This window comes from Perna viridis, chromosome 1 (assembly GCF_037379345.1).
Source record: "Perna viridis isolate PV_CMFRI_1.1 ecotype Kerala chromosome 1, ASM3737934v1, whole genome shotgun sequence".
NCBI classification, from domain to species: domain Eukaryota; kingdom Metazoa; phylum Mollusca; class Bivalvia; order Mytilida; family Mytilidae; genus Perna; species Perna viridis.
The window spans coordinates 63,129,997-63,142,205 of record NC_142445.1 but is presented as its reverse complement, the minus strand read 5'-3'; the positions used below and the strand labels follow the sequence as shown (position 1 = coordinate 63,142,205).

Here is a 12,209-nt window from a genome sequence, read left to right as displayed (position 1 = left end):
GCAAAATGCTGCTCTCTGACCCCTGTGTTATATTTTATATTAAGAAAGGGTGGCCATGTTTTTTACCAGTGTCACGTGATACTATGACTCCCATGAAATATTGACCAAAGAATTAAAATATCATATGATATCGAAACCCCGGGTCAATATTTTGTTACTTTAACCCCCTAGAACAGGGGGTAAACAAAAATAAATTTTCATTTTTGATTTTGTAAAAAACAAAGATGAAACAAATTATTTTAATTCAAAAAGTGGACGAGGTGACCTTTAGATATAAAAATTTGATAAAGAAGAGTAGATTGAATTCTGTACATCTTACAAATCTCCATTTTAATCATGTACAAATCTTGAGAAGATGTTATACATTTTTCCAAGTCACAATTGGGGAATTCATAGCTGAAATTTGGGGAATCTAGATCATATATCTTTGGTTGGGAATGGGGCCTTGACCCAACATCAGGGTTGAAAAATCACTGTAATATCTGGACAAATTAAGCCGAAAAACACATTTACTATAGAAAAAACATTAACATGATCTTACATGCTACATGTTTGTCATGCTGAGAAAACCCCCACTAAACAATATCTGTTAAATCTGGAAAAGGGAGACAAGGTGCAAGCCATAGATATTAATATCTAAGCATTCTTTCCAACAGAAGCAGAGAAATCTGTTAAGAAAATTTCCATGGTATGTCACTTAAAAAGAATGAATAAATCGTACGGTATACATGTTGATAAGCAAAGAACCTGAAAAGGTATGACACAGTACAGATTATCACATGCAAAAGCAATAAACTAAATATCAGAGCATTCCCTCTAACAGAAACTGAATTTCAAAGCATTCCCTCTAACAGAAACTAAATATCAGAGCATTCCCTCTCACAGAAACTAAATATTAGAGCATTCCCTCTAACAGAAACTGAATATTAGAGAGCATTCCCTCTAACAGAAACTAAATATCAGAGAGCATTCCCTCTAACAGAAACTGAATATCAGAGCATTCCCTCTCACAGAAACTAAATATCAGAGCATTCCCTCTAACAGAAACTGAATATCAGAGCATTCCCTCTAACAGAAACTGAATATCAGAGCATTCCCTCTAACAGAAACTAAATATCAGAGCATTCCCTCTAACAGAAACTGAATATCAGAGCATTCCCTCTAACAGAAACTGAATATCAGAGCATTCCCTCTCACAGAAACTAAATATCAGAGAGCATTTCCTCTAACAGAAACTGAATATCAGAGCATTCCCTCTAACAGAAACTAAATATCAGAGAGCATTCCCTCTAACAGAAACTGAATATCAGAGCATTCCCTCTAACAGAAACTGAATATCAGAGAGCATTCCCTCTCACAGAAACTGAATATCAGAGAGCATTCCCTCTAACAGAAACTGAATATCAGAGCATTCCCTCTAACAGAAACTAAATATCAGAGCATTCCCTCTAACAGAAATTGAATATCAGAGAGCATTCCCTCTAACAGAAATTGAATATCAGAGAGCATTCCCTCTAACAGAAACTGAATATCAGAGCATTCCCTCTCACAGAAACTGAATATCAGAGAGCATTCCCTCTAACAGAAACTGAAAAATTTGTTACAGAAGGACAGACAGATAAGGACATTACAATTATAGGGTGTATTAAACAAATCTTATAAAGGATAGGTACATTTCATACTCAAGAAAAAGATAAATTTGAGTGAAAAACAAAAGTGTGATATGCACTGTTTAGTGGATGATAAATTCATTTTAAAATAGTTTTAAATTTTCACAATTACATCAGTTGTCCATTTTATGAAAGCCTTAAATTTGCCAAAACAACAAAATTGGAGAAAAATGCCAGCTTTCAATGTCACTATTGTTATTTTCAAAGGCTTCCACCAAAATGACCCAGGGATACATTGTATCTTGATTAATAAGGACTCCTATCAAAATGGGCATTTAGAAAAAAATTAGGTCAAATTGGAAGAGACACTTAAAAATTGCATTAGAAATTCATTGATTTCCAAATTTTCAATCATTAAAAAATAACATTCTTACAAATGTGGATGAATATGCTAAGCCATACATTTAACAGTCAAAATAACAGAAAAAAGGTCCCCTTATCATATTTTTAATTTCCAGTCATGCAGGAGGCCAAATATGGGTCTTACCATACATGTGTACATTCTCCTTACTAACATAAAAATGCAAAAATTTGGTATTTGTTTGATATGATAATCAAAACTGGCACATCCCTATTTAAATTACTTTAAATTTAGGAATCATTACAATTTTTTATTATTGCTAACTACATGTATGAGACTGACCTAAAAAAATCAGAATAATTAAAATTTCTGTTCAGAATTTCAACATAACTGTTGCAGAAAGAGAAATCAAGGGAACCAAGGTTATAGTGGTAATCAAAAGAATGCAATCCAGGGACAAAGACCAGACATGGAAAACAGACATACACAACAAAGAACATAAAGTAACTAAAATCATACATATAAAGTAACAAAAGCAAATGAGCAACTTGGACTCCACTAAAATCTGGAAGCACGGACCAGGTGCCCCGCTAGGGTAAGCGTCCTCTGCTTTTCTAGAAACACCCACCAAGTTGCTCATAAAAAGTAAAGTCCGGGATAGACAAATGAGGAAAGGAAAACTATGACCTGATGAATAAATCAGTTTTCAAGATGCAATTGGATACACCATAACGATCCATGAGTTCATGATGACGACCATAAAACTTCTGTAGTGATGACTTCAATCTTGTAGCAACATAAACCTGTTCCAGAAGCCTATTTGTTAGAGTTCTAGCGCAATACAAAAAGTCTGCATAGTTTCGGCAAGCTCTGCAGAGTATTTCTCAAAATTGCAAAAATAAAATCACAATCCAATTAAGAGACAAAAACCTAATAATTAATGAACATAAAAGTATTACAACCTTACCTATTAACTTTTCTTGGCTTCTTATCAGATTTGACAAGCTTCTCATGTTTCTCCTGTTTTTGCTTTTCTGGCTTTTCTTGTTTCACAATTTCAGGCAAGACTTCAGGTATGTCGGCAGAATTTGCAACATTTAAACTTTTATTTAAAGGTTCTTCAAACATGTGAGAATTATTTCCTTGATTGCTGCTGTCACTGAATTCATAATCACTATTAAAATCAAGACCAAGAGAATTCCTTTCTCTTTTTGGTGCAGTTGGAGCTACAGGTACAAACTGTTGAGCTGCCTGCTGAGCCACAAGCTGGGAATTTAAACGAGGCTTTCTGAAATGAAAGAAAACCTATGTTACATACATTGCACTAAAATAAAGTGACTTTTTTACTACATTTTTAAGACTGATTGATTGATGGTTTAACGTCTGAGCAGCAATATTTCAGCTATATTCAGACGATGAACATGAAATGGATGATAAAATGAACATGAAATGATGAAATGCAAAACGGGATGGGACACAAGGATAATAGAGTTGACAAATTTTGATTGCCACGAGAAAAAGGGAGGGATGGGTAAGGTCGGGCAATTTAGCCTCCTGTGGCGGAGTGCAAAGGTTCCTTCTCCTATCGAATACCACAGCAGGATTCTTTAACATGCAAGGAACATGGCATCTTTCCCAACACGGTGCACCACTATGGTTTGCAGTCAGGTTATCCATATTATAGCCTGACAACCCCAGCATGTCATGCAGCCAGAGGTACCCCATTCCACCACCTGGGGCACACATCCCAGTTGCTCTGTGGGCAGAGTTCCTAGCCCCTGGCTAGGTTTCTGAGCACTATTTAGTCACCTTTTATGACAAGCTTAGCGCTGCTGCAGGCCTATTCTTTTGACACCTGGACCTGCACAGGACCATTTTAAAGTGTGGGCACTTTAAAAATTTTGCCTGTTACCAGACATGATTGTACAAAGCCAACAAAGAAGCAGCAATTGACAACTAGAAATACTGTGAATACCCTCCCCCCCTCAAAAAAAAAAAGGGTTAATAAAAAATGCACAAAAAATTTGGCACTATCAAGGCTACCTCAATTTTAATTAAGTTTGCTGTCTTGATTTCACCCATACATTTCTATCTTGTTTAAAACACACTTTTCAGACAAGATTACCAAGTACCTTTAATATTTATTAGTCGATCATCATAACAAATGATCTGTTTTAAACGATTTTTGAACAAATAAAATTTCCTTGGCCGTTTCCAGCCTTTTTGAAAGAGTAAAACTTCATAACACGGAAACGAAAAATCTGAAATTTACAAAAACAGAAAGGGAGCTTATGTCAATAGATGTGAACAATTCACCAAAGTTTCATTAAAGTTGGTGAAAGTATTTTTGAGTTATTTTCCGAAAACTTGAAAATCCCCTCTTTTTTTCAGTAAAAAAATTCATAACACAGAAATGAAAAATTTGAAATTTATAAAAATCGGAAGGGAACTTATGTCAATAGATACGCACAATTCACCAAGTTTCATAAAAGTTGGTGAAAGTGTTTTTGAGTTATTGTCCGAAAACTTGAAAATCCCCCTTTTTTAAGGAAAAAAATTCGTAACACAGAAATGAAAAATCTAAAATTTACAAAAATCAAAAGGGAGCTTACATCAATAGATATGAACAATTCACCAAAGTTTAAAGTGAAACAGTTCTTGAGTTATTGTCCAAAGCGTTGATGACGGACAACAGTATACCATAATACATCCCGTCTTTAACGAGTATATAAAAAAGTGAAATTCTGTTTTAAAGCAGCAGAAAACTGAACATTCTTGACTAGTTTGTGAGTGACCAGTCATTCCTAACCAATATAAGGAGAAATGGCATTATGGTATTTACCCGTACAAGTTAAATCTAAATTGAATAGACTTTAATAGTTCCTTTAATTTTGATATTTTCCTGCCACAGCCCAGGTTATAGGAGGGTTGAGAGCTCACAATTATGATTAACCTTACCACACACAAAATACAATTTATGTGTCTGTCCATAGTCCAGTGGTTGTTCTTGTCTTTATGTTCATTGTTATTTGTTTTACATTTTTTCTATAGATTAGGCTGATTTTTGTCTTTTATGAATAGTTTTACTTCAGTTACTTTGGAGCCTTTTACAGCTTGCTTTATGGTTAAGGTTATTGAAGACATTGTGTTGACCTGTTGAAGTTAAATGTTCTTTGCTTGACTTTGGGTGGATTACTGTCCCATTGGCAATCATACCACATTACTTACTTTTATATGTATATTACTATGTTTAAAACTATTTCTGTCCTATTACATGTACAACTGACATTATTGGACAATGATAATGACCTAATGCCCCTAAATCTTCAATAGATTAAAACATAAAAAATTTCCAAACCAAGTTTTACTTTAAAATGAATGCACCTACATTGTATTAGGGTGTTGCTGTTTGATATTAGAATGAATTACTTCAAATGTGACAGACTTAATAAGTATATTATTTGATTAAGATTACAAATACAAATTAGCTTAAAAGGTTACCATACACACAAAAAATACAAGTATAAGACATGACAAGCAGCATAATTTTGTTGGGAATCAAATACAGGTTTTTCAGTATTGAGTACAGTACATGTATCATCTGTACTTATCAAAACCTATTATACAGCCTTCACATGACAAAATGATACACATGTACATTTGTGAGCAGTAGTTGACAATGACACATTGTATTTCCAGTGTCCAATTAAAAAAAATCATTTTGTTACTAACTGCAGTTAACTTGGGAGAAAGCAATGATTAAGTGTTTTTAATCAACAGTTTTTCATCGGTTGGTGAACACATAGATGTATACATTTAAAACATGAACCTTTAGTTACCATGCCTAAACACAGTTAATTTTAACACAGGCTTTTAAAATTTGATGTAATAATTTGTTCTTAAATAGTGTAATTGAGAACTGAAAGAAATTCTTCAAGGCCCCGAGTGAATATCCATTTTTAGACTTAGTCTGTTGATAATACAGTGCCAGTTCAGTAAAGGAATTATTAAAATATTAAACACAGTTATATGAACAACCTGTTTATCAATGACTATACAAATGTATTAAGTTAAACAAATGTGTTTTATTATATATATACATGAATACAAAACAAGAACTAGTTCAAAACATCGTTCCTGCACATAAATGTACTTTTGTACAATTCTACACTTGCACTGCACCTTTTCACTTGTTTACTTTCAGTACACATCTAACAGCATCTGTGTTAACATAATTAATTAAAAAAAAAGAACATGGTGATGGAGCAACACATGAACCTGAACTGTATAAGTAACACTTTCTGTGGCAGATATTTACCAAACGAACTGTCTCACATTACCACAAACTACTGACCTATGACATGAATCAACAATGATAAACCATAGATTCCTCTATAGTGGAATCCATTTTCACCACATCTTAGTGTAATGTGTATGACACACAAGTGGTGGGTCATTAGCTTCCTTTAGCTATGCAAATTTTGTTTCCGCTATCTTCACATGGAAGTTTTTCATTCAGTTTCAGTAAGATACCGTGTAAACATAGTACTATCAAGAAACTAAATCCGTCACTCCTTAATAAAATAAAACTCAGCAGTATTTATCTACAATTAAATTACACTTAAAGTATGTCAAAGTGTCTATTAATCTTTAAATGAAAATAGATATATAAACCAACATCCACTCCTTTAATATATGAATACAGAGAAATACATCAACTTCCCTTTATAATAGAAAACCATATTGTTGTACCTTAAAGTAATCAATACAGCACAATATGATCAACTACCTATGGTGACAAACAATCCTACAAAATTTGAACAAAACATGTTGAGCCATTTACAAGAAGTAGAGTAAAAAAAAAAGTTCCTATAGTGTAGCATATATAAATTCAACAAAGTCAAATAACTCCTGTAAAATTTGTTAAATCAAATAGAGGTTTCAATGTGATCAACTGCATGTGGTGACTAACAATTATACAAAATTTAAACAAGACCTGTTAAGCCGTTTCCAAGATTGTGTCCACAAACTAAGTCACAGTACTCTTTTGGTGATCTCTTGAAAGTACATATTTTGTATTTACATGTAGGTCATACGCTGGTTTATTTATTGTTTCACCATTTCTATTCTTTTCTCTACAGAGCAATTAAAATGAACTTTTTAAAAGTTGCTCTAACAGCAAAACATGTTTTAAAAAACATATTTATCTTTATGATCATTAGTGGGACAAAGTTCACTTATGCAAAATGATAATGCCAGTTTGATCTGCTAATAAAGGCAACGATGTCTATCCAGACAATGATGTCAATCCAGGACTAAACTATAAACCTACAGTATATATGATATGCTCATTGTGGAGGAGGTTAACAAATTGGTCAAATATAAAAGCTTTCAGATAAGGATCTAATAGAAATTAGACCTACATGTACCAATTGTTTCATCCAGTCATTGCATGCAGGATCTAACAACACTCCATTCTACTTTCTGTTCAGATGACATTTTCAGAATTTTCAGGTTTTTCCCTTTGATTAATGCTTTCAAACAATGGCAGATGAAATCTGATTGGGTGATAAAAAGGTAGAAATTAGAATGGAGTATTGTTAGATCATACATGCAGTGACTGAATGGAACAAGTTTCAAACTGTTTTAATAAACAAATTTGTCTTTTAATAACAAAACAACAATGTAAAGTTTAAAGCAAACCAAACCAAGTGTTTTCAAGATACGGTGGAACATGCACAATCTTGACCTTCATCCTTTTTTTAACAAAATGCATTGCAAGGCACAGCTTGATACACTTGCAGATGTTGAACCCTGAACCATTCAAACTCAATACAGCTTTGAATTTTGATTATGATCAGATATTTGACACAGGATAAGAATTTGACTAGAACAAAAGTGGTCACTTTTTGACTCCTTCTTCCTAAATGGTTCCAGTTGAAACTTCCAAAAATCAATCCCAACCTTGCTTTTGGAATTTGGCATCTTGTAGTACAATGTCAAAGTGACTTTTACTTAAATTATTATCAAGAAATCAGAAAAAAAAATACTGGTTTCTGGCCTCTATGTGGCCCTTTATTCACAAATCACAACCTAAAAAAATCAATCCCAGTCTTCCTTTTGTGATATGTCACCTTGCAAATTCTCAAAGAGATCCATTCACTTTTACTCAAGTTTTTTTGTCTGGACATAGGGAAAATGCTTGTTTCTGCCCCTACCCTCTACATGGTCCCTAATTTCTACAATGATCAAGTCTTAACCCCCAAAACGAGTGTGACAATTGTGGTACAGAATATTGTAGAATAATAATTATAGACATACCTATGCTTTGACTGGATTCATCTAGTTAAAATTCATTGAAATGCTTGTGTTTGAACCCTTGTGGCCATAAACCCCAATATCAATATCATTTAGTTGTTTGAAACTTGGTTTAAAAAATTAAGATCGACCAATATTCAAGTTATCACACGAAAACCAAGTGTCTAATGTGGGCAAAGAGGACAACAGCGCCACACCATTAAACAGGCCCCACATTTTTTGCTGCTGTGTTAAAAAATACAGCTTAATCCTATTATTTTAACTAAAGAATGTTTTTTTTTTTTCGTAAAAGTACAGACCATAAAACCACCATAATAAATAATTGGGTACAGTTTTTAAGTTTGTAGAATAAGCCATTGACCAATTCCTCTGTAAACAGGAAGCAGCTTTCTGAAAATGGCTACCAATGTACGACATACCTACTGGAAGAATGTGCTAAATTTTCAAGCTGTTGTGATGAGTAGTTGCCAAGAATACTATAATGGAAAAAATTGTTACAGAAATGCGGAAACACATAACAAAGGTAAAACAGCATACACCTTCGGAACAGGGGTATAAATACTAAAAAATTTACATTTTTGATATGCCATTGAATAAGCGCAAATGGGGAAAATGTTAAAAGACTTTGTTCAGGCGGTGTTGCCATAGATGTCACAGTGGAACAAATTCGAGTCTCGTGGAGGGAACGACCAAAAAATTGATAGTTCTAACTGGGTTGGGAATTTTTTTAGACCCAATTAAAATTTGACAGAATTTTGTGGAATGAAAATATTACCGGTGCTTCCTGGTAACCAGTTGTTCTGATCAAAAAACATTTGGATCATCATGCTTACAAAAGAGTAATCATATCACAGGAACCAAGATTCTAGCAGAAGTCACCTGATTTTACAGCATATTGCATTCATGTCATATTGGATGTTGACAGCAAGCAAAAATCAGCTGCATAGAATATTTGATGATTAGCAACTTATAAGACTTCAGTCATTGATATAACATTAAACACTGCACTTGTTTCAAAATACACAGTAAATATTGTGTGGGAACAGCTCCTGCAAGTGATGATTATTCTATTAACATGTTACATACTACTTGTACATATACTTACCGGCACTTAAAACACTCCTTCTGTACTTTACATCATACAAACTTAAGTACAGACCATTTTTTTTAAGGAGGGCTTGGGTTTTTTATGTCGAGATAGAAATTTGTTTGAGCAATTGTGAAAATAATTTATTTATTTCAACAGCAGCTGTAGTTAAAAAAAAATTATCTGAGTATCTACATTTTTAAATAATGGAGGAAATAATTTTTTTTGTCTATTGCAGGTTAAATTTTCTCACATTTGAAATAATATTATTTTTTTCCCAAAATAATCCATGCCCCCTTACTCCTCTCAATATAATAATGGATGGTGCCTTAAACAAGAGGCTCAGAAGAGCCTGAATTGCTCACCTCTTCAGTAATGAAAGAGTAGTTAAGGGAACAATGATTCTGGCAGAAATCAAAGGAGTGTAATCCAGGGACAAAGGACAGCCAGGGAAAAGTATTGCCATATTCAACTCTTCATTTTGTAATCAAAATATTAGTGAAAAATATTTTTAATTCTGCAACTTCGGTTTTCTTGACAACATGAAAAAACAAGAAAAATTGTCAAAAGTAAATATTCAGGGGGATATCACTCCATGAAAGATAAACAGATTTTTCTGAAATTAGCACCAAAGACAGATATCATTATACTGAAGATTTTTCAATTCTTCCAAGGGCAAATAATTCTAACAAAGAGTCGTCCTACAACTTTGACCCAATGGAGACTCTTAGGCCTTAACAGAAGGATCATTTCACCAGCTGAAAGTTTTTTTTTATCCATAATGAGAATAGGTATGGTGAATATGTCAAAGAGACAACAACCAAACCGGGATGAAAATGTCAGCCCAAGGCTACCCATTGGTCTTTAATGAACAAGGAGGAAACCCTCATACCATAGGACAGGCTGTAGCTGGTCCAAAAACATCATTATATACAGGTACAGTAGGCTTTATCTTAAAAATCATTTCAGCAATTGAAAATTTTTTTCTATCATAGTTTTCAAGATATTGGCTACAAACTGTTTAAAAAAATGCCATTTTTCACCTTTCAAGGGCAATAACTCTTGAAGGGATTCATTTGAAAACTTTGATCCTGTATAAACTTTTTAGGCCTTATAATAAGGATCATTTCAGCAGTTGAAAGAATTTGGCTAAACCTAACAGTTTTGGAGATATATGAGGTAACTTCTGACTGACCCTTTGATCTGCTTTTTGTAACAGCAGCTATGTTTTTCCATGGATCAAAAACTCCTTCTATAGTTTTATGAAAAATACACTAAAAAACATTCATCCCAAATTTGGCTCCAATCAGTCAAGTGGTGTCAGGGGAGAAGATAATTGAAAGAAATATTAAAAATGGCAAAAAAAACTTTGGAAAAAGGTAATATCTCAAACATGGCTAAACAGATTAAAACAAAAATTTTAACACATACACATGTAGATCTCATTATGCTGAACACTTAAATCCCACATCAGAATTAGCTAAACCTAATGGTTTTGGAGATATATGCAAAATACTACTGTCTGACCCCTTTGTTCTATTTTCAACGGCAGCCATGTTTTTTTTTACGGATACAAAATCCCACTATTAGTTCTATGCAGGATACCCTGACGAAAATTCAAACCAAGTTTGGTTCCAATTGGTCAAGTAGTGTCAAAGGTGAAGATTTTTGAAAGAAAAAGCATGAACAAGAGGCTCCCAGGAACCTGAATCACTCACCTGGTTAAATTTGGAGTTGTCCTACAATTTTGACTCAAGAAGACTGGAAGGACTTATCATTAGGATCATTTCAGCAATTGAAAGTTTCTTTCTATCTATTATAATTTTCAAGATATTGGCTGAAAACTTAAAAAAAAAAGCATTATTTTTCACCTTTCAAGGGCAATAACATTACAAGGAGTTGTCTGACAACTTTCATTCCTGGAGACTTTTCTAGGCCTTATAATAAGGACCATTCCAGCAATTGAAAGAATTTGGCTAAACCTAATAGTTCTGGAGATATAATATGCAAAAAAACTCCTGTCTGAATCCTATTTTCAATTTATAGTAACGGCAGCCATGTTTTTTAACAGATCAAAAATCCCCACACCAATTCTAGGCAGGATACCATTCATACCAAGTTTGGTTCCAATTGGTCAAGTAGTGTCATAGGAGAAACATTTTAAAGAAATAACATTAAAAATAGCAAAAATACGTTGAAAAAGGGCAATAACTCGAACATGACTTACCAGATTACAATGAAAATTTGACCACAAATTGATCTCATCATGCTGAACACTTTCACCCACATTACATGGCTAAACCTAACGCTTTTGGGTATATATGCGAAATACTTCTGTCTGACCCCTTTGTTCTATTTTTAATAACGACAGCCATGTCTTTTTGAAGGATAAAAAATCACCACATCAGTTTTCTGCAGGACACCCTGACGAACATTCATACCAAGTTTGGTTCCAATTGGTCAAGACAAGTAGTGTCAGAGAAGAAAAGTTTTGAAAAATTGCTAACGACGACTACAGACACCAAGTGATGGCAATAGCTCACATGAACTTTAGCCAGGTGAGTTAAAAAGGGCAGTAACTCAAAAATAGGTAAAATGATTTCTTCTAGCCAAAGAGGCTTGGATGTCTCAGATTTCTTCTGTCATGGTTTTTGAGATATAAACAAAAGTATGTGGTGATACCCCTATATTATATTTTTAGTAACAGCAGTCATATTTTTTGGCAAGGGACCATAACAGATACAATTATGGGAGTATATATGCCAAGGATGATTGTCACCAAATTTATTAAATTATGTTCAGTGGTTTCAGAGCAGAAGATTTTTAAAGAAAA

The 12,209-nt window shown here is 33.6% G+C and overlaps 1 protein-coding gene across 3 annotated transcripts in view; it reads right to left on the bottom strand.

Annotated features, from left to right (window-relative positions):
* The window catches only part of LOC148629795 (uncharacterized), a 61,145-nt gene that overhangs the window by 41,336 nt on the left and 7,600 nt on the right, over window positions 1-12,209 (bottom strand). For all 3 annotated transcript variants that reach the window (XR_015917659.1, XM_088557212.1, XM_088557203.1), the window contains exon 3: window positions 2,939-3,259. Coding sequence is in view for 2 of the 3 variants with exons in the window: in XM_088557212.1 (XP_088413338.1) it covers window positions 2,939-3,259 (321 nt within the window). In the remaining variant the exon portion in view is untranslated. The remainder of the gene's footprint in view (window positions 1-2,938; window positions 3,260-12,209) is intronic.